At 41.5% G+C, this 27765-nt stretch overlaps 1 protein-coding gene and 1 long non-coding RNA gene across 30 annotated transcripts in view; one reads left to right on the top strand and one right to left on the bottom strand.

Moving 5' to 3' along the window:
* LOC105498657 (transient receptor potential cation channel subfamily M member 3) overlaps positions 1-27765 on the bottom strand; it is a 909897-nt gene that overhangs the window by 47149 nt on the left and 834983 nt on the right. For all 26 annotated transcript variants that reach the window (XM_011770894.3, XM_071077680.1, XM_011770897.3 and 23 more), the window contains one exon: positions 20287-20461. In XM_011770894.3, coding sequence (XP_011769196.1) covers positions 20287-20461 — 175 coding nt within the window. The remainder of the gene's footprint in view (positions 1-20286; positions 20462-27765) is intronic.
* LOC105498656 (uncharacterized) overlaps positions 1-27765 on the top strand; it is a 178791-nt gene that overhangs the window by 111039 nt on the left and 39987 nt on the right. The window lies entirely within an intron of this gene.

Genomic DNA, 27765 nt, shown 5'->3' with positions numbered 1-27765 from the left:
CCAGGATGGGAACACTTGCAATCATCTTTTATAGTCTATCTTCCAATCTTTCACATTCTTTTTCTTTCCTTTTATTCCATTGTCTTTCATTTCCTTGCTTATTTTGGAAGAGATAATGAGGTAAATTTTCTGTTCCATCTGAATAACAGTATCAGTTATTTTGAGCTGGGCAGAAAATGTCTCCCTGATGTATCTTACCAAATGGAAGCCCATAGCATCTGTTTAGAGGCTTGACAGGAAAAGTCTCTCCTCTCTAGACTAATGACCTGCAGCAAAAGCTTATCTCATTCCAAATTCTGCCGTACCTACAGACACACAGGAGACAGAGAACACAGGACTCAGGCTCCAGAGCCGGCCAACATGGGTTCAAGTCTTAGCTCTGCCATTTACTAGCTGTGTAAGCTTTGGCAGTTCACACAAGCTCCCTGGGCCTCAGTTTCTTCAGTTATGAATTAGGTGATAATCACAGCTACCTTAAGAGTGTAGTGTAGATAAACGAGTTGTTGCTTATGTGTGCAAAGGTTTAGCACAGCACCTGCCACATAGCACTCTGTAAATACTGACCATATCTGCTGGAGGCACTGTACCTTAGAGGCTCACAGTCCAGGCTTCTGAGCCAGCTGCCAGGGTTCTAAGTCCAACCCTGCCTCTCACATAGCTGTACCTCTTAGGCAAGTTACTGATTAAGTTAAACGTGAACCATATGTACTTTCTCAGAGTAGACCATTTTTGACTTACCAAAAAGGTAGTTTCATAGGGTTCCACAGAATACACAGGTATATTCTCTGTGTCTCAGTTTCCTTGCCCATTAAACATAGGGGCAATAATCCTATCTCACAGGATTGTTACGGGGATTAAATGAGTTAGTATTCATAATACATATGGGACAGTGCTTGATATGTAGAAAGCGCTATGTAAGTATTTGCTGTTGTTATTTTTATGACCCTCACATCTCTTTACTACCTGACTACCTAAATTTTTCTCAGTAATAGCATGTTTATTGATCCTTCTTTTTGCTTCTGTAGAAGCAGAAAGAGGCTTCTGCTTTCTGTGTTGCCAGCAGTGTCTCTCTGCCCCTTTGAAGCCTGACTGACTTTGTCCCCTTCATTTTCTCCATGTCCACCTTGACTGTTGGCATTTGCATACTCACTAAGGACACAGTGCTTTGCATTAGCTGGCAGTGGTTCCTGGACGTCTTTGTCTTCTTTACAGATTGATCCTGGAGAAAAATTCCTTAAGTTATGTTCAAATGTGGAATTTCTAATGCTTTCCTATGCTTTTTGACAAAAACAGACTTTTAACAAACTTAAATAAGTTTAGATTTGTAGAAAAGTTGCAGAGTTAGTACAGAAAATTCCTGTTCTGTATATTCCTTACCCAGTCTCCATTAATGCTAAAGTCTTAAATAGCCACCTATATTTGCCAAACCTAAGAAATTTACATTCATAAGTTACTGTTTGAACATTACTATTAGCTAAACTCCAAACTTGATACAAATTTTGTTAGTTTTCCACTAAAATTCTTTTTCTCTTCCAGGATCCCACATTGTGTTTTATTATCATTCTCCTTAGTTTCCTCTGGTTGGTGACAGTTCTCCAGTCTCTCCTTATTTTTTAAGACTTTGGCACTGAGTCTTGAGGAGTACTGGTCAGACATTTTGTAGCATGTCACTCAATTTGAGTTTGTCTGATTTTTGTTTTCTTCTTATGATTAGACGGGGGTTATGGGTTTTTGGAAAAAAAATCACAAAGATGAAATGCTCTTCTTTTTATAACATGTTCTCAGCCCTAACACCTCTTTTTAATAATAACCATTTCCTACTGCTCCTTCATTCTTCTGAAGTGAAATTTATAGATGATATAATTTACCTGTACATGTAGTCATAGAAGATTCAATATAATGTCCTAATTTTAAATAAAGGGGAAATCAAAGGAACATAATTTATAATAAAATAACTATTTCAATATATAAAAGTTCAGACACAACGATTCCAGAAGCCATAGTGCAGTGGTCAAATGCTTACACCTAAATGAAGAACTTCCATGAATAACAGACACAAATGTAGACAGATGTGAGGCTCAAATACAATGAGGAACATTGTCTTTGGTGAGTTGATTTTCCAAAATGGCGAACAACCCATGAGAAAGTTCCAAAGCAAACAAAATACCATCTCCCTCGATTTTCATGGTGGTTTCATTCCTGGAAAAATTCACAGCTTATTAAAAACATGGAAAAATTTGTGTATTTAAATGTAAAATGGAGTTAGGCTTAGATAATTATAACCAGGTTTTCACCTATGTGAATGTCTGCTGGGATAGCAGAAAGCTGTGTGAATAGAGAACAATGCTTCATTGTGGGAGTCTCCTGTGCACTGCAGGTTACACACACAGCCTGGGCTCTAACTCCTCAGTGTCAATGATGCCCCTGATCAGGGAGGGCAAGCAAAAACAATCAGGGAGGGCAAAAAGAACCCTTCAATTTCCAAGGTAAAGTTTCCAAAACATGGGGGCCATGCTGCCCGTCAAGACCACCACTGTTAGAGTTCAGGTCTAATCAATTCATCTCACAGTGAAGAACTGGGCTCAGGTCCTCATAGACAGCACATTAGGGCAAACAGCCTGGAAGCCAGACTTGCCAGCTCCTACACTGCAGGGTCTGGTGTTTGTTGAGCCCTCAAAAAGGGTTCTGGTAACCCTTGGATTGATGCAGAAATGTAGGTTAAATCATGCAATTCATGTCACACACACACACACACACACACACACACACACACACACACTACCAACACCACCACGCTTGGATTGATGCAGAAATATAGGTTAAATCATGCAATTCACGTCACACACACACACACACACACACACACAAACACACTACCAACACCACCACCCTTGGATTGATGCAGAAATGTAGGTTAAATCATGCAATTCATTTCACACACACACACACACACACACACACACACACACACACCCTCCCAACACCACCACCCTTGGATTGATGCAGAAATGTAGGTTAAACCATGCAATTCATGTCACACGCGCATGCGCGCGCGCACACACACACACACACACACACACACACTACCAACACCACCACCCTTGGATTGATGCAGAAATGTAGGTTAAATCATGCAATTCATGTCACACGCACACACACACAACCAACACCACCACCCTTGAATTGATGCAGAAATGTAGGTTAAACCATGCAATTCATGTCACACGCACACACACACACTACCAACACCACCACCCTTGGATTGATGCAGAAATGTAGGTTAAATCATGCAATTCATGTCACACACACACACACACACATACACACAAACATACACTACCAACACCACCACCACCATCATCAACTTGATCATCAACTCACTTCCTGCACAAAATCCTTCACTTCACAGTTTTCCCAGTGAATTAGGAGAACATTCAAATCCTTACACTAGCCTAAAAGGCCCTGCACAATTTGGCCCTGGTCTGCCTCTCCAACTTTATTCCCCACCATTCTCTCCTTGCACACCATACTTCCACCCTGCTGGTCTTCTCTCAGTTACTGGCAGGAGGAGTACCCTCCCTTCTGTCTCAGGACTTTGCACTGGCTGTTTCCCCTGCCTGGGCTCTTTTCCTACTCTTTCCCTAGCAAATGCCTGCTTATTCTGCATAGCTTGGCTTGAAAGTCACTTCCTCAGAGAGCCTTTCTCTGAGCCCCAAATATATCTCCTTGTTAGATGTTCTCATAGCACTCTGTATTCGTTCATCACATACTTAGCAGAGCTTACGATTAAGTATTTATTTGTGTAATTCTGGGTTTGATCTCTGATGCCTCTACTAGGCTATGAGCTCCCAAGGAGGCAGGAGCTTCATCAGTTTTTCTCATTACTATTCCCCATTACGCAGGAGAATGCCTGGAACAGAGTTGGTTCCAAATATTTGCTGAATCCATGAATGAATGAATAATTAGGTTAGCTGCCCAGAATGACTTTCAGGCTGGCTGGCAAGCTGACACAATGGGAGAAACAATCGTGGTTTTTCATGAGGAGCAGCAGCAGAACACCTTGGTTCTGTTTTGCTGTGGAGAGACAGGCATGCTATTTGAGACTGCTTATTTTGCCTTAGTTGTTTCAGTGAGCTTGTTTTTTTTCTTTTCTTTTTTCCAACAGGGTCCCACTCTGTCACCCAGGTTCTGTCACCCAGATTGTACAGTGGCACAATCACAGGTCACTGCAGCCTTAAACTCCCAGGTTCAAGCAATTCTTCCACCTCAGTCTCTCAAGTAGCTGGGACCACAGGTGTGTGCCACCACACCCAGCTAAATTTGTTTTCTTTTGTAGACATGGGGTCTTGGTATGTTGCCCAGGCTGGTCTTGAACTCCTAGGATCAAGCCATCCTCCCCCCTCATTTTAAATGAACATAAATGGAACAGAGAAGCCTAGAGGGCACCTGGGTGTTTGAAGTAGTGAAGGCTCCTACATCTACCTGGAGCTGGCTTCCCTGCTGGAAGAAACAATGGCTTTGCAAACTTTAGCTTTATAGGGCTTACCCTTACACATACCCGACTTCATTTTTTCCTACAGTTACTACTATCTCTAATAACACCTTATCTCTAAGTAGCCTTTGACACTGTGCCATTTGTTTCATTCTTTCCCAAATTTTGGTCTTTGGGTATCACCTTCATTAATGTGGCACATTTACACATCACTGGTGCTATTATTTATTAATGTTTATTTTTTTTCCTTGAATGCATCCCACTCTGACATTGATGCAAATTTTAGCTTCATCAAAAACAATAATATGCATGAATGTCTGATTATATTCATTTGGGCTTATATTCATTTGGGAAAGAACGTTCTTTTGCTGGGCTGTGTTCTTGTGTGAGAGGAACACCAGGGTTGACCTCCTTTCTGTCCTCAAACTGTTAAGAATATACCAAAGAACAGAGAGTTTCAGTAACTTGCCCAAGGTCACAGGGTTAGTAGACATGACAGAACTGAGATTCAGTGTCTGGTTTCTGCCTCTGTCCTGGACTGTTCCTGTCACACTAACTCAAACCATTCTTAACCGAGTTCTCTACCCACACCAGGCACTCCATAACTATGAACTGTGGTTGGACTAATGATGACTTCCAAAAGCAAACTCTTCATCAAGCTTTTTCTCTGAGTACGTTATATTCTGTGCAATGCTGCTGGCATCTTGGGACATTAGCTACCTCTTTCCAATGTGTAATTTTCTGACCCATCTATGAGCCATGTCTCATTTGTATTACCAGGATGCCCCCTGTTTTCATGATGAATGCCATTTTGACATACTTGTAGAGACAGGTGAATCTCATGGGCAGTACAATGTATTTTTTATGGTACTGTCTAATTTATCCATGATGGGTGATTCTGAGACTCTCCAAGGTATCACATGTCAGTGACCTAGAAACTCTTCTGGGAAGCCACAGGATGGCTTCAATGGTGGAGGAAGCTCCCTTCCTCATTTCCTAATTCTGGAAACCAGTGGTTTCTGGGCAATTCTCTACCTTCCTGACCATCAACCTTTGGCAGTGCACTGTGTCTTGAATAGCTGCAAAGTTGCCAATCCTGTTCTTAAATCCAGTTCTTAAATCCAGTCCTCATTTAGAATTAAACCACATACTTGAGCACAGAAATTCCACCATGACATGCTACACCAACTTGAGTTGCTGCTGTAGATCTTCTTTTTTTTTTTTCCAGATAGAGGCTTGCTCGGTCGCCCAGACTAGAGTACAATGGCGCGATCTCGGCTCACTGCAACCTCCGCCTCCAGGGTTCAAGTGATTTTCCTGCCTCAGCCTCCCGAGTAGCTGGGATTACAGGTGTCCGCCACTGTGCATGGCTAATTTTTGTGTTTTTAGTAGAGATGGGGTTTCACCATCTTGGCCAGGCTGGTCTCAAACTCCTGACCTCATGATCCACCCACCTTGGCCACCCAAAGTGCTGGTATTACAGGGATTAAAGGCATGAATCACCGCACCTGGCCCCTGCTGTAGATCTTAAACTCCAATCACACTGGCATTCTTTCTGATCCCAGTTGAAAGCATCCAGACCATTCCTACCACATGGCTTTTTCCCTTGCTGTTCTCTCTGTCTGGAATGTCCCTTCCCCAGCTCTTTTCATGCCTGTTTCCATTATTTACATTTCAGCTCAATGTTATCTCTTCAAGCCCTTTCACTGACCATTTTCTATAAAATTGTATGCCCACATCCTTACCGCAGTGACTCTGATCCTATTAGTTGGACTTATTTTCTCCCTGCCAGTTATGACCACCCCAAAGTATGCTGTTTATTTGTTGACTTACTGTTTCCCCGAACCCCACAGTAGATGTAACTGCTATGAAGTGCATGCTAAGGCCTCTCTTGTTTACTGCTTTCTCTTCGTAATAAGTGGTTGCTAAGTAAATAAATGCATGATGTGGTCCAGTCACTGCAGTGAGGTGTAGGGGAAAGCGCAAGGCTCTGGATTCAGACGGAAGCAGCCTTCTGTTCTAATGCAGAAGTTAAGAGCGTGGGTCTAGAAGTCAGATGGACATGGATTCCAATTCAGCCTCTGCCACTTCCTGGCTGTGTGCCTTCAACAAGTTCTTTAACCTCTGCTCTTCATGTAGATCACTAGTAAATCAGCACTAATGAGTCACAGTGTATCATGTGCCTGGCCTGGTGCCAGCCACTGTAATAGCCTCTCAACAAATGTTAATTGGTTTCCCTTTCCCTAGAAATGTCAGAAGAAACCCATGAAACCCAAGACATAGTTTTTGTAACACACTTGGTAGTTAATAGAGAATTCAGGCATCCCTGTATTCAATACAATCTGCTTAAGTACGACTGCCGTACATTTGGGAAAAAGCAGTGACATTTTCAGCAGTTGGCTATCTTATGTAGACTCCTGATAAGGTTGATAATCTTAAATCCACAGGAAAGAATCCAGTCTTTTAGTGCGTGACCTGTTTGATAGAGGCGTCCCCCGCCCTGTATATTCAATTACTTGCTGTAGAATAGAACCGCATGCACCATGTATAGTTCCTTCAGTGCTTGAACATTATGTTCCTCAGGTGGCACGAGTGACTTTGAAGTACTTGTCAGCAACTGGCTTTCTTGTAACCGTACTGTAACCATTCAGTTCACAGTGACATTTTACTTCTGAAGCCCTTGTTCAGAATATTAAAAAGGGCACATAGCAGACTTCATCCTTTTGCTTCAAGGCCTGTGATTCTGTAAAGCTAGCCCCTCGACTCAGGAGAGAGTCACTGGCCTCTGCATGTTTAAAACCTGTTTTCAATTTGGTTCGGTGGTGTTAAGTTGGTCAATAAATACCACTATTGAGTCTTATCATGGGGGGTATGATTCCCCTTTGTGCTTTATCACAAACAGTGAGCTGGATTGATTGAACTGAACTATTTCACCAGGACATCTGAGATCACTCAGACCACTTTCTTTGTGAGTGCATCATGGTGCTTTTCTATCTCAAAAAAAAAAAAAAAAAAAAAAAAAGAAAAAGGACTGATGTCTCTTAGATGCAAAGTTGAGAAGGGAGGTGTTGAAGTTTGCTAGACTCCACCTGGATTTGCAAAATATTTGTAAATTATAAATGATAGGTTAAGGCCCTGGGTTCTGCTTGTTCTTCATAGCAATGATAGCTTATTATGTCCAAAACTGGTGCCCAAGGGCATGGGACAAGATCTACTGGCGTTTGCCAAAAGTGGTCCTTCATGTTGACTGTTCAGACACTCTAAATGCCCGATGTCCTACCTTGGTCTTTGGTCTGAAGACAGAGTGAGCAGAGCAGAGGGTGACGTCGTGAAACCCTGTAAGGGATGATCACTGGGGACCTGCAGCACTCTCTGCCTGGCTTTAGTGTGTGAGGACTTGGAGCCCCTTCAGATCTGTCCTTTAGGACTTTTTACAAATTGAGGCAACTATATTGTGTCATTTTTCTTTGAGAAGCAATAAGGAGGAGTTGAATTTTGGGTTCAGAACCCAGGTTTTCTCAATCTCAGCACATTGACATTTTGGGGGGGATAATTCTTTGGAGAAGATGTCCTGTGCATCATGGGATGTTAGGCTGCACCCTGGCCTCTACCGCTAGATGTTAGTAGCGCCCCCTAGGTTGTGACAACCAAAATACTTCCAGCAGTGCCAAATGTCTCTTTGCCGGGTGGTGGTTAGGGGGTGCAACTGCCCCTGGTTGAGAACCAGTGAGATAGACCTTGACTATAGGAGATTATCTTGTGGTCACAAGAAAGCCTGTTTGAGAGTACTCAGCTTCTCTGGGTTGTCCTTGGGCCTTTCAGACCTTTGAGTTTCCTGGAGAATAGATTTTTATTTTTAGTTTTTTAGAGATGGAGTCTCACTATGTTGCCCAGGTATGATCACAGGCATGATCCCACTACCCATCAGCATGGGAGTATTGGCCTGTTCCATTTCTAACCTAGGCCAGCTTACCCCTCCTAAGGCAACCTGCTGGTCCCTCACTCCCAGGAGGTCACTACATTGATGCTGAACTTATTGTGGATGCCCGATCAACACAGCACACCATAACCCAGAACTCCTGGGCTCAAGTGGTCCTCCTGCCTCAACCTCACGGGCAGCTGGGACTACAGGTGTGCACCACCATGCCAAGTGGGAATAGATTTTTTGATGTGGATGAACTAATGATGAAAAAGAAAAAAGTGAGAGAGAGTAGTATATAAATACATTCATTCCCTCCTCTCTTCCTTTCTCTCCTCTGCATCTCTGTAAGTTTTCCAGAAGGGGAGAGATGGGGTTTGGAGGAGGAGAAAACTAGCTGAACTGAAAAAGCTGCAGCTAGGAAGCCCATGCCTGCAGACTGAACTGAGGAGCCTGAGGCTTGTAGAACTTCAGATGATCCTGATATTCAAGTTCAGGCATCAGCAATTTACCGCAGGCAGAGTAGAAGACAGTATCTGGAGGCAAACTGGGCATCTGCCAGGACCCTTGACAAAATTGCAACGTTGGCAAAGCCGTTCTGCCACCACGTGTCTTTGTGAAGCCTCTCCACACCCTGTCTCACTTTCCTTGCCCTCCAGACACTCAGTTGCCTCATGCTGGCTGCTGGCTGCTCAGGGCCCACCTCATGCATGCTGAGCCATCAGCTTCCATGTCACCTGCCCCCATTTCAACGCTCCTTTCCTGAATGCTGATTTCAGCTATTTTGAGGGTTGAGAGATTCACATACTTCACATTAGGGGGAAAAGAGTCAGCAGGTTTAACCTGTTCAGGGAATATTTCTACTCTTAAAAGGGAAAGTTGTTACCCCTCTTTTAGAAGATATTTTGGAACAAAGGGCTTTTTTTATGGCTTATCTAATTTCCCTGAAATGAGCATTATGGTTGCATGTTTTCTAGCTGCCATCTCCCCACTCTTCAATGACACCTATGAGTTCCATAAACAGAAGCTGTACTTCACAGGGGACTCCACACAAGGTGACCTGTGAATTTCCCATAAGATCCAAGTTGCTTAGCCTGACATATAAAGCCCTTTACAGCAATTTACCTTACTAACCTCTTCTCCATGTATTTGCTCAAGTAATGGTGGAAAAGATGAATACAGACCCTGGCCCCAACCCATCCCCAACCCCCACAATGCATAGAATCCACTGAGGGATACATACAATAAATCAGACAAAAGAAATACGGTATCCACATTAACCAGGTTAGGTACAGGGGGCTTGGGGGCACCTGGTACACGGAACTAACCCAGAGGCTAGTTCCAGGCTGGTCCAGGGAGGACACCTCATGTCTCCACTCTCTCTGGCCCCCACAGGCCCACGCCAGGCATGCTCTGTCATGCCTCTGACTTTGTACATAACAGTCCCTCTGTTTAGAGTGCCCTGTCATTATCTGTCTGAAAAACACTTAATATCCTTTGTGATCCAGCTTAACTGTTACCTCCAGGAGACTTTCTCAGAGTGCATCTGGCCCTCCCTTCCTTTTCTCTGTCCCCTCTTCCTACTGCTAAACTGTGTCCTTTCCTTTGAGTTAAGTCCTTACACAACACCTCTGTGATATATATGAGATAGATATGTGATATATATCCCACTGATTTGTAATGTGTGTTTAGGTGTCAGTCTTCTTCAGCAACTTCCTTCAAAACCGAGGCAATCAAGTATGTCTTTTTAACTCCAATCTTGTGGCATAGAGCCTGGCACTTGAAGTGCTTAGTAAATGTCACTGAATGAATAAACCCATTCAAACTAGAATCTGGAAAATATTATAGCAGGATGTCTCCTTTATTCCTTTGTGTATTAGGTTATGAGATATATACACAGAAGAGTCCATAAAACATATATGTCCAGTGTAAAATGAAAGCCCACATAACCACAGCCTGGGTCAAGGAATAGCCACCTCTATCCTTAACTCACCAGTGGGTGTCCTCTCCTTGAATTGAGTGTGTCACTAAGATGAAGATTCAACATCCTGCATTTGACCGGAAGTTATTGGGGTCTTTTTCCAAGCAAGCACTCATCTTGAACCTTAGCACTGATGTCCTAGATATCAAATATTTGACTGAAGGCCAAGCAATTCAGTCAAACATCACTTGACAGACGTGGTCTGAAATCTAGCTGCAGGAAGCGACTCGCTCCACTGGATAGTATCTTGCAAAAGATCTTGAGCATCTTCCTTTCCCTTACATATTGAGGTTGCAGGCTTATTTGAACTCTGTCCCATTTGAGGGAAAATCAACTAAAGCACGGGCCTTGCTGGGATCATCTGCTAATAGTTAGTGTGTGTGGAGATCAGTCTATTTGTTGGTGGCTGTTAATAAAGATCAATTAAAATCTTGCCACGTCATTAAGAAGGGGTGTACTCTGTTTTGAGTGGAAATCAACCATCTGCCTCGCTGTGTTTGGTCAGAACACAGCCTTTGGAAAGGCCATAGTTACAGGATGCATGGCAACTACTGCTATGATGGTGAGGCTCAGAGCTGGTGGGGCTCTCTGCATGGGCCTCAACTGGTCCTGCAGCTGGGCTCACACAGCTCTCTCTTCCTTCCTCTGCTGCCCTCAACAATCAAGGGCCAGCGGGTGGGTGGGCCGGCCTTCCTTCCTTTCCTTTCTTTCCTTCCTTCCTTCCTTCCCTCCTTCCCTCCCTCCCTTCTTTCCTTATCTTCTCCTTCCTTTCTTACTTCCTTCTCTCCCTCATTTCCTCCCTCCCTTCCTTATCTCTGCACATATACAACAATCATGACTTTTTCAATAGATATTTCTTGAATGCAGCTGGAATTTTCTTCTTGAAAACAAAGTTAGCTAGCTACTTTCAGGAACTTAACTCTAGAATCCCCTTTGATTCCACTTTCCTTTCTCACTCCTCCCCGCCTCCATCCTGTGCGTGTGTGTGTGTGTGTGTGTCATGAATCCATGATCACTACATTTAATTTAATTCACATTTTAAATTCCTTTATAACAAACCTGGCTTCTTTTTCTCATCTTCACTGACATTTCTGACACTTCAGCTTTTCTAGTTTCTTTATACGTAGTCCCTGAAATCTTTTTGTTTGCTTGATTGATTGTTTAAAGCGGATAACAACATCACTCTCTATCCTCCGCTTCAAGGAGTTTAATTCATGCACCAACTATTTTCTGAGCACCTACATTGTATGAGACACAGATTGAGGCGTTGGAGACACTGCAGTGAACAAGGAAAATGTGGTCCCTGCTCTCACAGAGCTGGCATTCTAAAGGATTTTTATATTCTAGAACAGAGCTATCTAATTCAGTAGCCACTAGCAACATGCAGCTATTTAAATTAAAATCTCAGTTAATTAAAAAGAGAAATATTAAAAATTTAGTTTCTCATTTATACTAGCCACATTTCAAGCACTCAGTAGCCATATGTGATGAGCAGCTATGGTATTGGACAACATAGATCTAGATGAGTACCATCACAATAGATTCTGTACAGGGCTGTTCTGAAGAATTTCCAGACTTACCACCATTCTGGGAGTCTAAGAGATCCCTGCAGCCACACTGTGAGATGATTTATGATGACACCAGATTACAGTTACTTCATATATAATCTTTCCTTCGAAACATGTAGGTTATGTCTAGGATGCGTGGAGCTGATGGGTTTATTTTTATTTTGGGTGTCCTGTTTTTACTTACAGGATGGTTAAATTAGTGTGGTGGAATAGTATGGAGAAGTACTCACTTCTCTTCCTATATTTCAAGCAGGTACTGGCTCAGGACCCCCCACCCCAGGGAACAGAAGGTGGCAGCACAGAATCCAGAAATAGCCCTTGAGTTTCTCTGGCTGCTTTTTCCAAATGTACAAGCTCTCAGGGACCTTAGAGGGTTTTCAGAAGGGGCAACAGAAAGGAGGATTTGGGGAATAGATAAAAATGTCTTGGCAGAAGCAGGGCTGGAGGAGAGAAAAGAGAAATGTGAGTCTGCATATACATGTGAGAGTGTATGAGAGTGAACGCTATTCCAAGGTTGGAATATTCCAAGGTTATATCAAGAGTTTACCTTTGTGGAAGGTGATGAATGATGCTTCTCTAGCATCACAAGCCATTGCCAATTTCAAAAGGAGAGCCTCCTTTGAGATGGAGAATTCTCTAGCCATTTGGGGAGGTTCCTCTTCAGGATCTAGTTACTCTTCTCTGTTACACAAAGTCTCCAATTCCATCCTTTTGGGGCTAGATATCATTAGCTTCATCTGACCTTTTATACTACTAGGGTTCCAGTCTTTAACTCTCTTAAAACTCTGGCTAAGTTACTCCCACCATACTTCTTTCTGTCATCCTCTATTCCTACAATGCCAGCTCCTCCAGCCACCCACCTTCCCCTGGGCTATTGTCCTCATGTGATGCTAGGTTTTCTGCCCCCTGAGCTCTTATCGCTGTTCCCTTTTTCTCCTTTTCCCCTGAGTCTTCTGGAACCCAATTATCACTGAATACAAACTCCTCTGCTTTCTTGTACCTTTTTATTTATTTATTTTTTTGAGACAGGGTTTTGCTCTGTTGCCCAGGCTGGAGTGCAGTGGCACAATAATATGTCACTGGAGTTTTGAACTCCTGACCTGAAATGGTCCTCCTGCCTCAGCCTCCCAAAATGCATGGGCCACTGCATCTGGCCTTCTTTCTCATGTTTTTATGAGTCCACTTCCCCATTTTCTTGACTTAATTTTTTTTTTTTTTTTTTTTTTTTTGAGACGGAGTCTTGCTCTGTCACCCAGGCTGGAGTGCAGTGGCCAGATCTCAGCTCACTGCAAGCTCCGCCTCCCGGGTTCACGCCATTCTCTTGCCTCAGCCTCCCGAGTAGCTGGGACCACAGGCGCCGCCACCTCGCCCGGCTAATTTTTTTGTGTGTGTGTTTTTAGTAGAGACGGGGTTTCGCCGTGTTAGCCAGGATGGTCTCGATCTCCTGACCTTGTGATCCGCCCGTCTCGGCCTCCCAAAGTGCTGGGATTACAGGCTTGAGCCACCGCGCCCGGCCTCTTGACTTAATTAAAATCCATCTTGGAGGAAGACACCACCTCTCTGTAACCTTTTCAAGTAGAGGTTGCACATTTTCTACATTGTGGTTCCCAGAGGTAATGTCTGCATTTTTATTGATACTCTTTGTCTTTTCAAAACTACTGTTTTTCACTCTTGTGCAAAAAGCCCTTTCTTTTTTAAGTTTCAGATCATCTTGATCAAAGTCTTCCCGTTCACACCTTCTGTCATTATTGTAAACAACTTCAATATCTGTATTGATAAACACAGAAGAATCTAGCTTCAAGATACTTGACCTCAACTTCAGCATGTTCTAGAACCCATCCTCGTACCTACCCCTGGACCTTATCGTTATTCGAAACTGCTTCACCTCTTAATTCTGAACACCAATTTGCTATTCCCTGACCACATCGTATCATCACAGCCTTCAGGATCTTTAGTCAATGTAATTGCTTCTCAGGCTAGAAGTCTAGTCCTTTGATTATTCCTTTTTCCTCTGGGGTTTTCACCAACTTTACACCTTCCTTTTCCCTTCATCTTAGACCTCACAATGTATAACTTCAAGAACCCTTGCAAATATCTTTAATAGCCCTAGTCCCTGTTCTCTCTGCCATGTGGGCACAGCAAAGCCTCAATCTTGGATTAATCCAGCCATTTGTCTTTCCTGTACTATATCCGGGTGCAGAGTCGTGACTGGGAAAACATACAACTTATCTATGCAAAGAGGTGGCCCAGAGCACTCCTGTGATATGTACCAAGTCAGTGACATCTGCCATTTTCCTAGTGGTGATTACACTTAGAGCTCTACTACATTGTGCTTTTTCTGTCCCTCCTGCCCCGCTGATACATATACAGCACTTCTCTCCCTCTTCCCTAGTAAATGCTTTGTCCTGCTGCTCATTTACTCTTACATCACTGTAATTGGTTTTTGCACTTGCCACTGAAATAAAAATCCCTGGGCAAAAATCACCAGTGACTTCCTGAAGGACTAACTAAATGGACTTCTGTAAATATCCACCCAGTTGGACTTTTCTCTTGCATTTGACACTGTTGACCACTCAGTATTCCACTCTGGCCTTCTCTTCTCTCTCTACTTGTGCCCTCTGGTAAGCTCACCCATCATGGCATTAACCATCATGGTGGTTATATAGTTGATCCCTAAATCTCTATCTCCAGTCCAGCTTCTACTGAGCTCCAGAGTTCTATGTGCAAAATAGCCTTCTTCATGGTTTTCCTGGAATTCCCATAGAAACCTCAAACTCAATTCAATCTTGATGGAAAAAATCCCCATACCCCCATAGTTCCTTGTCCCAGATTCTCTATCTCAGTGAATGACATCACCCTTTAGACTAAGCCAGAAACCTTGGTGTAATCTCCAGCTCCTTTGTTTTAAATCCTCATCCGCTTTTCCCACTATCACCCTCTGCACCATCTGATTTCTTCTCAGGTTCTTTTGATTGTTCCTTCCTAAAATTTCATCCTGCCTGTTTCCTCCATTCCAGCTGCTGCTGCATTAGAAATTTCCTCTCACCTCTCACCTCCTACCTCAACCCCTCTTATGGACCTTCCACATTTTTGCTTGGGAGCTCTGATGAAAACATACATCTTGATCATGGTACTATTCTGAGCATGGAGTATAAGTCCTCCAGGATCTGTACCCCGTCTCTCTCCTCAGACCCTTCTGTCCTACTTCCTGTCTCTTGCCTGTTACTCTACCATCAGCCGTACTAAACTATCCATTGCTTCTGGAACTTTTTATACTAATTCGCAGTTTGGAAGGCCATTCTCCCCTCCTTACACCTCCTGCTCTCATCTGCCTGAAACATCAGCTCATATTGCGTGGCTCACCTCAACCCTCCCTTTCTCTGCAAGGTCTCATCTCCCACCCCAGGTAGAACTGACTACATTCTTTGGCTCCATCTCTACACATGCATTGTCAGTGTCAGCTGGCCTTTCCTGGACTGTAAGCTCCTTGAAGACAATGCCTCTGTCACAGGCATCTCTGTGCTCTGGTTTCCAGCTCATAGTACAAACAAAATAAATATTCATTGACTGAAGAAAGAATTCAAAGTGGAGTCCAACCTGTGAGAAAATGCTAATTAAATGTTATGACAATAGAACAAGTGTTGATCAAAACAGCGTCCGGAATCATCACAAAGGCCTGTCTGCAGATAGCTCTGTTATTAGTAAATCCGTGAAGCTTCAGTTTGTATTAGTAAACAAGTCAGGTGGGTATTCTCTATAACGTGAGCTGACTTTCAGGGACAGAAAATGAGGATGGTGTCTCATACTGGCTTGCTTCCTTAGCGATTTGTGAAAACAAAACCCAACAAAACAATTCTCCCTTTCCCAAAAGTTGGCACTGGCTCAAGTTTTCTTTTCCAAAATACTTTCTTTGGTCAAGCAACACTCCCCACGCTATAGCTGTTAGGCATTAGTGTGCTCTGAATCCATTAGAGAAGGTCAGTCCAGAATACTAAACAGATGCACAGCCCTGAGTCTTGAGAACTGGCGTTTCACAATTGCAATGCATAACAATAGTCATCTTCTTTGTTCATGCTGCTCTAAGCTTCACCACAAGCAGGCGTACTTTAGAGACTGGCTCCTTGAGCTGTACTGATTTCCACATGGGAAGTGAGGAACAATTAATTTGAGGCAGAAAAATAATTCAGGAATGTGTTTTGGCTTTACATGCACACACATGACAAAAACAACACTTTAAATTCAGTCAACATCACAGAGACAACATGGACACCAAAAGAGCAAGGATTTTTTTTTCATAGCAAACCTTTGTACTAAATATATACACATATAAATAAAGCAAAAACAAAACAAAAACCTTCCTACCCCAGACTACCTATTAATTTTAGATGGAAAAGCCCTAGGCAGTAAGAAAAAAAAACATAACCCAGGCATTAAGTAGATCGGATAGTTAATTTGGAGTGAATGGAAAGGGCTAGATAATATTAAGTTGTCATGGTAGAAAGTAAGTTTTGGACATTCTGCTTTCACATTACTATCTAAACTTGTAAAAATACTCAGAGAAGCAGAAAGGAGGACTAAATTTAGACCCTTACTTAATGCATTCAAGAGCATGATTCATTTTTCTCCTGCCCTGGTACAGCCTGGGGAATCTGAATATACAGCCAGCAGCACATGGATGCCCTGTAAATAAATGAAAGTTGCATTCATTCAGGGGCTGGAGAAAGCCAGAGACACCCCGTTTTCCCTGCCAACAAAGGTACACTTTTAGGTACCTCACACACCAGAATGCAGAACCAGATTTCTAAGCTGGCAAGAGTCCATCTAATTTTAGCTTTGCTCCGGCCTTGGCATGAAATGCTGCTGGGCTGGAAATGAATTCTGCTGTTCCTCTCTTCTAAGTGCCTTTTCCCCTCAAGCTCCAGTGGGATCCTGACCAGCTCTGAGAGGCCATGTCACATGGGTCACACAAATGAGACTACCCAAAAGGGTGTCATCATTTGGTAGCCATGCATTTAACAACCAGGAGCCCAAGTTGCTTCATGGCAGCCCTTAGGTTGGGTCTTGGAGAGCTAGGATTCTATATAGCAAACACGTGAGGACAATCTTGGGCTCTTTGAAAGAAACCAAACAAACCGAAAAGGAACCAACCACACAACAACAGCAAGTTGCATTCCCACGAATTAAATCAGGGCGGTAGACAAAGTTTCCGGGTAGAGCAGACAGTCACAGTCCCTTCCCCAGGTTCCTCATCGTCTGCTTCCAATCACATTCTCTCACTCTCCTCCGCTGCCTAAACCCAAAGCAAACATTTCAGCCTCCACAGAGAACTGGGATGAAGGCTGAACTATCATTTGTGTAGAGTCCAACACAGCTTAGAGGCGAAAAGCACCTAAATTATGTTGTGACTTTACAGCGAGTCCATTTTCTTTCCTTTTGGTTTAGTTTTAAGCACATTTGGAAAGTAACCTTACAAGTTTCATTCCAGTATCTTAGGCTTTATTGATCTTATCGATCTTTGGTCTCTGTGTTTAGAACAAATAACAGAAGAAAAGGTGGAAGGCATATCAAAAACCTGTAGTAAGGTAACATTGCCTCCCAGAAGTGAAGGCATCAAAGCCGCCCTCTCTTCTGAGGTGTGTGATTGATGTTAAAAACCCACCCCAAGGGCCCTATTGTACATCCATATACGTCCAACCCAATTAAGAAAGAGCATTTTCCCAAACATGAAATGGGCTCGGCAATTCTGAAGTAAAAAACAAAAAGAGTTAGCTATGGAGCACGTGCATTCCGTTAGAAATGAGTCACTCTGCGAAGGTGTGTTTGAATGAGCAGCACTTCAGAAGGCCCACAAGGGGTACACCCACAGGATGGGACTGGCAGACCCTGGGCAGGGCTGTGGGTCCAGGCAGATATGAGATCCGATCAGCCTGAAAACATGCTTCACAAACCAACCTGGACACGACACAGAAAAGAGGCAAGACATCATAGGGCAGCATAAACGATTTGTGCCTTTCTCAAATAGCTCGGTAGTTGGGACTCCAGAGCAGTTCTGAATGACCAGGTAGGGCAGTCACCCAATCCCCACTGGGCCCATCCAGGGCCATAACATGAATATCAAATCATTTGGAGGACAGGAATATTCAATGACTTGGGCCAAATGTCATGACAGGTTTTGGGGGCAGCCTTCTATATCCATTTGAGAAAGGACAAATACTCGTTAGCACTAGACAGAAAACTGGCTGATTTAGCTTAGAACAGTGGCTACCATTGTAGCACGTTCAGAACATCGAAAAGGAAGGTGAGTTGTTGGGGAAGGGCATCGTGAAGGCTGCATCTATCCAAGGCTGGGTCAGTTATACATTGGGATTTGGAGTTGAAATTTATTCTCACACACGTAGAGCTCCGCAGATCTAATTAACAGGGTGGGAAATCTATTTTCATATTTCACTCACACAAAACACTTCTTCTCTGTCTCCAGGGGGTTTTCAAGTTCTAAACTACAATCAGCCCTTCTTGTAAAATGACAATAATAAATCCTCTTATTCAGCCAGATGGTGGTGTTTGTTGCACTAGGCTGGGTTCATAGTACAACATCAATAAATGGCCACTTGTAGAGGGACAGACAGAATCCCATTTATAATACACACCTACACCTCCCTCCTTCTCCCATCCCAAAATGGGGCATTGTCAAAACATCCTTGGGGGCTTAATCTCTTTCTGGAGCAGAAAGGAAAACTAAAAAAGGCAAAATAATATAACTAAGTGGAAAAACAACTTCTCAGGGGCAAATAGCACATTTAATCCCTGAGGAGAATGGTCATAGGTGGGTTTTGAAAAAGTGTTGTTTCGCCTTTATGGACCATTTGAAAGCAGGCTCTCAAAAGGATTTTTCCCAGTCCCTGGCAAACTGTCTTAGTGAAGGCTGCACATTGTCAGCCAAAGGTATTACAACCAGGAGATGGAGTTAAAATTCTTCCTCAGTGAGTTGGCTAAGTCTCATGAAACAAGTATTTGTTCCAATTAGGTGTTCCAAAAAGTCTTGATTGCCTTAGATAACGCATTTTGAGAAGGAAAGTGTGTTTGTTCAAAATCCATCGTGGAAGAATAAATGACGTACCGGTGTGTTCTGTTGCCAGGGTACACATCCTCTTCACAGGCCTGGAGGACTCACACTCTTTGCTGCCTTGTCCCTGTTTTCCTGGTCTCAGTCCTACCCAGGATGGGCAGTGGGAGGGGGCATGCTAACTAGTCTCTGCTCCTGCTCTTAATAAGCTATACTACCTGGTTATGTAACCCTAATCCGTGTCCACAGTCCAGGGCTCAGATGGCTGGTCTGTCAGCAAAAAATGTCTGAAAAATGTTAATTCAACAATGTTGGAGGGATGTTATTTCCAGAACTAAACTCCTCAGGGGAAATGAGAAATTGTTGCTCCTGGGATTCAACTCCTCCACACTGAAAGATGTTTCTTTAATGATGCTTTCTTCCCAAAAAATTTCCCAATGCCTGGTGTGTCCTGACATTTGGTCCAAATAAAATCCTGGAACAGACTCCTAGGATACAACTATCTTCAAACTCCATACAAAAGGAGTGTTTATTACAGAGAATCAGCATCTATTAGGGCATGAAACCTTGGGGGCCTGCTGGCGTTCATTCCCCACGCTGAATCGTTTCATAATATAGATACTATTTTCTTTTTGGCATTTATAGCAAGCAACTCAGTTTATGACCTAAGGCATTTTCCATACTTCCAGGCAATGAATACTAGCTTCCTATGAGTCTCAATAGCACATAATTTAAGACAGTGGGAAAGGGAGTTGGAGAATAGTTTCCAGTGCAAGAAAAATACCATGCAGATGTTTGCCCTTACTCTTGAATTCTGATGGTGAAATTGAGCATTGTTTATTTGTTCTGAAGTCCAACTCAAGAAATTTATTTTCTAAAGGCTGGGGCTGGTGGCTGGGGTAGAGGTGGGGAGGTAGTGACATAAAATATTCCTGATACTGAAATATTCAACACATGGCCCTGGGATTTTGAATCATAAAGTAATTTAGATCTTTTTAAGTGGTTCATTTTTTGATGAAATTTGGCATACCAGATGTCGATTTGTGTCACAGAACATGACATACGTAAGAAATACCCAAGAACTACTTTGCTAAAATTGTATATTCACCTTCTGTAATTTTTTTTCCTCCAAGATAGCAAGCTAGGAATCAGTCCTCTATCTTGAGCCATTTATTGAGAACAAACAAATGAACTTGGAAAAGACACAACCGAATTGAATTTAAATACCTGACTTTGGTGTATGAGAATCATAAACTTGCTTACGGTCTATCTGGTCCGCAAACACTTCCCCATAAATCATCCAATAGGGCATGTAGAAGATGTTCTTGGCCAGTTTCCATGATGGCTCCTCATTGGGAAAAAGGATGGCTTGCCTGGCAACTCCAAAGCTCATCAGCACCACCAGCATAATGATGACAAAGTACATCATGTCTATCATCTGGAAGGGTGGGGAAGCAGAGGGAGAAACAATAGAAAACCCATATGATTGAGTGTTCTTATAAATGCTGACAATGATGGGAACCTCTGGAGGAGGTCCACTTTCTAGACTGCTGGTAAGGGATGTTTAGACAGGCAGTTGTGTCCAGATAAGAAGATGCTTGGTCTATTGAAGCCAGTGTCCACAGAATTCTATCAGTGATTCAAAAAACAGTTTAAAAAGTACAACACAAATGAAGCCTCTTCATTTTTCATTGCTGTCTGTAGGACCGAGTCAAGGCTAGGCATAGGAGTCACATAAATGGAAGCTTAGGCCTCTATGTGAATCAGGTGCTTTTTCTCTACTCCTGGAGGAGGCCAGTGTCCTCTTTGGGTCTCTTTATTCTTAGAGAAATTGGAATTGGGATAGTTGAACTATTCCAAGAATGACTGCAATGCTGCAAACCTCCTTTCTAAGTTCTGAAAGGCTAATGAATAATTGGAAAGCTCAAAAAACAAAAGCAAAACAAAACAAAACAAACAAAAAAATAAACTGCTTATAAACAAAGCTAGGATAAACCAAATATCCATTATATTCTTACTCTTGTGACCCCACCCCACTGCATAGTATTCTACCACCAATCAGTCTCTCAGACAGAACTGCTGTTTGTATACTTCTCCTGCAGTGTACCCCATTGGCTATGGAGGGTGTTTTCTTGGGCATTAGAATCATGCACCCTAATGAGTCAGACCTGTACCTGCTGTAGAAATGATGGATTTTCATCTTGACATGTTTATAAAGTCCTCCAGGCTGCTCTCTAAAATAATGTTATCTCTTGTTCCTCTTTCTTCCTTGTTTCTTTCCATGATGTATGTTATTTGGGATCTGTTTCTTAAATGCCAAATTATTTTCCTTTTATCACTCAAAATATTAAAAAGATGAGGATGCAATAACTATTGATTTTTCCTGGCCAGAACCCATTACCTCCTCCTTTTATAAACAGTTTCTACCCAGTATGGCCACAAGGTAGGTGTGTTTTCCAGGCTGCATTAAATATGGTACTGGCCCCGGCAAGAGTGATAGAAGGCAGGGATGTGACCAAGACAGGCCAACCAGAATCCTTTTATTGGCTTTGCTTTGTTTTGTTTTTAACTAAAGCTGGGAGAAAGAAGTTCCTTTTGTCTCTGTAATGGGGTGAGTTCATTGTCTCTGACGCTGAGTCCTCTGCCAGTGAAACTGATCAGAGTAAATGAAGCCGATTTGCAAGAGAAAGAGAGCAAATCCTGACAGTGGTTGGGTCCCTGCTTGTAGCAGCCCCTAAGGCCAGTTTCATTATGCCCTTCAGTAAGTCAATATATCCCTTCTAGGCTTAAGCTAGTTGGAGATTGGTTTCTATCGTTTGCATCAAAATACAGAATACAAAAGACTTTCTCTTAGATATTATACTTCCTGAAGGGATGCCCATCCACAAAAAAAGCCTAATGCTAATTTTATCAATGATAATGGAGGCTTCAAATTAGTCTTACAATTTTATTTTTTAATTTTTATTTTATTATTATTATTTTTGAGATGGAGTCTTGCTCTGTCACCCAGGCTGGAGTGCAGTGGAACAATCTCGGCTCACTGCGACCTCTGCTTCCTGGATTCAAGCAATTGTCTGCCTCAGCCTCCTGAATAGCTGGGATTATAGGCGTGCACCACCATGCCCGGCTAATTTTTTTTGTATTTTTAGTTGAGATGGGGTTTCACCATCTTGGCTAGGCTGACCTCGTGAGCCACTCGTCTCAGCCTCCCAAAGTGCTGGGATTACAGGCATGAGCCACTGTGCCTGGCCACAATTTTATTTTAAAAGAGTACATTCTATGGTGTCTGTTATCGGAATTTAAACATTATAGCTTTCCTTGTATGCATTAGGACACTGGGGTCTAAACTAGTTTCAAGGCAATTTCAAAATGCATCTCACAAGTATTGCATGACTTCAAAACCAAACAGGAATATCTTAAAATCTGACATCTATTCATATTTTAAAATTGTCTTTAAAGTTGTATGCTAATTAGTTTTATCTTATATAGTTTAGTGGTCTCAGAACTCTTTTAAAGTGAGCAAGCCAGCTGTGTCGAAACAGTTTTATAGGAAACATGGGTCTGTTTTTCATCCTCTCTCTCTTTCTCTTATTTTATAAAATTCTTTCATCATTTATTTACAAAAAATTCTATCAATGAAAAAGCACACATGGGTCCTTCATGTTGTGTTTATTTACATTGATTAAAAGATGGGTTGGGAGAGGAAGGTTTGTGCTCATGAGATTTAGAAGCTAGTTTGACCTAAGGAAACTCAGCCAGTAAATACAGAAACTGTTCTAATTTAATTTCTCAGGGTTGTTTTTGTTCAGATTGATTGTGCTGTCTATCCAGAGGGTCAAAACAATCAAAGAGAAGAAACATTCTTCCCAAACACTTAGCTTCATGTATTTCAAAGAAGTCTTAGCTTTCATACAAATACCAAAATCTGATAGAGTGGAGTGCAGAAATAGAGTATTATTAGTGGGAACTGGGGCTGGCCTCCTCTTTTTAAAGCTAAATTGTCCAGTTGGTTCAATATTAAGAGATGATTCTGTCCTAATCTTGTAAATATCTTTCTGTTGTGTTCTACAGAAGAGAGCATATAATATATATAATATATAATGTGTATATTATATATAATGTACTATATATAATATATACAATTATGTTATATATAATATATACATTATATATTTTATACTCTTCTGTAGAACATACATAATATATACATGTTATATAATATATACATATCTACATTATATATAATATATACATATTATCTAGCTTATATACATTATATATAACATGTGCATATTGTATATTATATAATATAGATAATATACACATATGCATGTTATATAATATGCATTATATAATATACATTATATAATACATTATATATATGTATATATAATATATGATATATTTTTTATATATACTGTAGTGGTTAAACACATGTACTTTGGTGTCAGAATACCTGGGTTTTCATCTTGACTATGCTAGTAAAAATAGCTACATGGAAAAAAATCCACACAAAAAGAGTAAAAATAATTACAAAAACAAAATACAACCTTTCTTAAACATTAAAAAAAACAAAGGAAAGAAAGAGAAATATAGCTAGGTGTCCTTGAACAAGCTGCTTAATCTAGTTTTATTTGTAAACTAGGAATAATAATAACACATTTATTTTATGAAGATTAAATGAGTTGGCATGTGAAACAACGTGGTAAGTTCTTCATAAATGTTAACGTATTCTTATTATTAGAGTTGGAAGGAGGTCAGGCTGTGGAGTCAGAGAGAAATTTGAATCCTATTATTGTCCCTTGCTTAGTCTCTTATTCAATTGTTTATTAAATTATTAAACACAGATACGAAAACCTATTTCCGGGGGGTATGATGATGACATGTCTGACATGGTATCTGGCACACAGCAAATGATAGCTATTATTATTGTTTTTATTTTGCATTATGTAAGTGAGCTTAGTACTAGGCCTAGAGAATTCCATTGAGAAGTGGAATATGGAGGAAAGGAGTCAGGATTTTGTTCAGTGATTCTGGACCAGCAGCAGATCAGTGGGAGTCTTTCCGGATATGCAGGCTTTCGGTGCTGGGAGGCATTTGGTGTACTGGCTTCTTATATTATGCAAAGATTCATAGTACCAGTTTCAAAATGGACTCCTAACGATTGTGTGTCCAGGAATCTCATCAGCTGTCTGTCCCTAGGCCACAAGGCAGGGACTTACTTGCCTGTTTTGTGCTGAATGGGAACTCCCTAATGTGGAGAGGCTTTCGGTATAACACATCTGGGCACATTTTCTTAAGTTCCAGCCTGGTAGTCCATCTGGCTCATTGAAAAATTCTATAGGCATATTTTATGTACCTTCTGGATCAGTGCATCAATTATTGAACTTATCTTAAAAGCCTCTTGAAAGAGAAGCAAAGTCCCCAAATATACTCATTTTCTACTTATTCTTGACGGATAAATTAAGTCATTCATAAGTTAAAAGGTAGAGAAAATGCAGTGCATTCCTCTTGCACACTCCTGAGTAAGGTTTCATTCTAGTCAAAACTGGGATAATTATGCCATTATTAAGATGATAGACATGGATTTTAGAATAATCTCACTGCATTAGCATAACTTTAGTTATCCCAAATATATAAATGTTACCAAGGCTTTAAAGGGTAATATATTTGGCTTGTTTGGGTCTTTTCAGATTTTATTTGTTAAAATAAAATAAGGTAGCAATCAGAAAAAACAACCAATCTGAGTATGTAATCACAGAATGCAGTAATTCTCAACAGAGGCCAATTTCATTCCCTGGGGGACACGTGGAGATGTCTGGAGACATTTTTGTAGTCATAGCTGCGTGTGTGTGTGTGTGTGTGCACATGTGCATGCTACTGGCATCCACTGGGTAGATACTGCTAAATATCCTATGATACACAGGACAGCTTCCTAAAATAAGGAATTATCCAGCCCGCAATATCAGCAGTGTCAAGGTTGAGAAAACGTGGCCTAATTTTATAACTATTATAGTTCTTTGCCTTCATTGAGTCCACTTGAAAATACATTTGAGAATCTCATGAAAGCTTGTCCCCTCTGTCCAGAAAATTCACACACCCACACATTTTTATATATAAATTGCAGAGAGGGTCCACAGATTCTACCTCCTAAGCCCTATCCATAGACTCTAAATCTAGACTCTCTGCTTTTAGACAGGAATTTTCACCACAATCTCAAATTCATTGTTAAAGTGCAAAGAAGATGATATAACAGGCAGTATAATAGAGTAAGATACACATTTTTTTCCTAGTCAAAAAATCCCCAATTGAACTGGGGTTCTGTTTTGGGTAAGTAACTCAAGCTCATGAATTCGAGTTTTTTTCTCTCTAGAATGAGTTTGGTGATATTTGCCCTAAACAGTGCTGGTGTTATAAATACCATTTGTACAGTAGGGTTAAGAATATGGCATAATAATTATACTCACCAATTTTTCCTTTTTTTCATTGTATTTAGAAAATGCAGTTTGAACATAATGATAACAGATGTAATTTGTCAACCACCAGCTATGAGCCAGACACAGCTGGTCATTTAGTATGTATTATTTCTAATAATTACAACAATAACCCTATAAGATATGCATTTATTATACATCACTACTTTAGAAACAAGTAAATCAAATCTCAAAGGGGTTTAAATAAATTGCTCAATGTGTTATATCCAATTCATTTTGAATTCAAATTCTTCTGCTCTTAGCATGAGTTTGTCGGTGATTTTGTAGGAAAAGTCGTGGTTATTTAAGATTCATTTCAGTAGAGATACACATACACATACATACACAGAGCTGTTCCATAAATATTGAGTTAGCAATGATATATATAGTAAATCTTGAGTAATAATAATAAAGAACATCAGCCAGGCATAGTGACTCACACTTGTAATCCCAGCACTTTGGGAGGCTGAGGCAGGTAGAGCACTTGAGGTCAGGAGTTTGAGACCAGCCTGGCCAACCTAGTGAAACCTCGTTTCTAATAAAAACAAAAAATTAGCCTGGCATGGTGGCAGGTGACTGTAGTCCCAGCTTCTCGGGAGGTTGAGGCAGGAGAATCGCTAGAACCCGGGAGGCAGAGGTGGCACCACTGCATTCCAGCCTGGGTGATGGAGTGAAACACTGTCTTAAAAAGAACATCTATTAACTAATCGTTGGTTTCAATGGCTCAAGTGAAGTGAAAGATATTAGCAAAGAGGTTTTTCTTTATCTTTTTTTGAGAAAAAATATCTCACCACTGTCTTAAACTCTGGGCTCAGGTGACCCTCCCACCTCAGGCTCCCAGGTAGCTGGGATCACAGGCTCATGTCACCACACCCTGCTAATTTTTCTTTTCTTTTTCTTTTTTTTGTTTTTGAGACAGAGTTTTGCTCTTCTTGCCCAGGCTGAAGTGCAATGGCATGATCTTGGCTCACTGCAACCTCCGCCTCCCGGGTTCAAGTGATTCTCCTGCCTCAGCCTCCCAAGTAGCTGGGATTACAGGCATATGCCACCATGCCCAGCTAATTTTGTATTTTTAGTAGAGATGGGGTTTCTTCATATTGATCAGGCTGGTCTTGAACTCCTACTCCTGACCTCAGGTGATCCTCCCGCCTCGGCCTCCCAAAGTGCTGGGATTACAGGCATGAGCCACGATGCCCAGCCCTAATTTTTCATTAGTTTTTGTATCATCAGGGTCTCACTGTGCTGCCTAAGCTGGTCTGAGAGTCCTGAGCTCAAGCCATCTGCTTGCCTTAGCATCCCACAGTGCTGGAATTGCAGGCATGACCCACCGTGTCTGACCAGGAAAAAGGTTTTTCAGTAAGAGGTGTTCGTCATGGTAGAACAGATGTACTTGGCTTTTCCACATATATCTTGTAAAGGTGAAGAAGGGGACACACTCAAAACTGGGAGAACTGATTAAAAGTACCCAGTTCTGGCTCCAGGCTCTTATTCTTCCTCTAGTGAGTTTTGAGAGGAAGCTTATTTACTGATGCACTCCCAGATGCACATGATGCTGTCCTCCTAGGGTTCAGTCTCTATGGAAAAAGTGTGGAAACTGGTGTGTGGTCAAGGACTGTTGGAACAAGTCCTCGGCCATTTGTAGGGCAGCATATTAGCTTGCTACCTGGGATTTTTTCTTCAACAATTTGATAAGTAGGAGCATCATTCCGGAACCTAGTTCTTAATAGACATCATTTTCCAGTAGTGTAACAAACACATGATGCATGATAGAACTTAATGTTCAGTTCAAACCCAACCCAACTCAGCTCAGCGCAAATAAATTATATTTTTCTTTCCTTTGTGTAGGGAAAGGAATTTTCTAGAACTTTATTTAAAAACACAGGATCTTTAAAAAAATCTGTTAAAAATTTGTAGTGGAGACCCATTCCTTCTCCAATACCCAGCTAAAATGTAACCTTTGTGTGCTTTTTCTGACCTATATTATCTTTTCTATGGTTTTGTTGTACTTTATACACATCTCTATTATGGCATTTTTCACATGGTATGGTAATTCCTCCCTCCCTCCCTCCCTCCCTCTCTCTCTTCCATCAGTTTTAATCTCATGGAAAGAACATCTTTGTATACCCAACTCCTAGTCCAGTGTCCAGCACAAAATAGATGATCTTTATATATTTTTCAGTAAATGAATGAGTGATGGATAAATTACCCAGTTTTGTATTAGATGTAGTCAAACCCCCAAACATTCAGAAGGAATTTATAAAATAAAACG

The sequence above is a fragment of the Macaca nemestrina genome, chromosome 14 (assembly GCF_043159975.1).
Source record: "Macaca nemestrina isolate mMacNem1 chromosome 14, mMacNem.hap1, whole genome shotgun sequence".
In the NCBI taxonomy this organism is placed as follows: Eukaryota; Metazoa; Chordata; class Mammalia; order Primates; family Cercopithecidae; genus Macaca; species Macaca nemestrina.
This window is presented reverse-complemented; position numbering and strand designations above follow the sequence as displayed.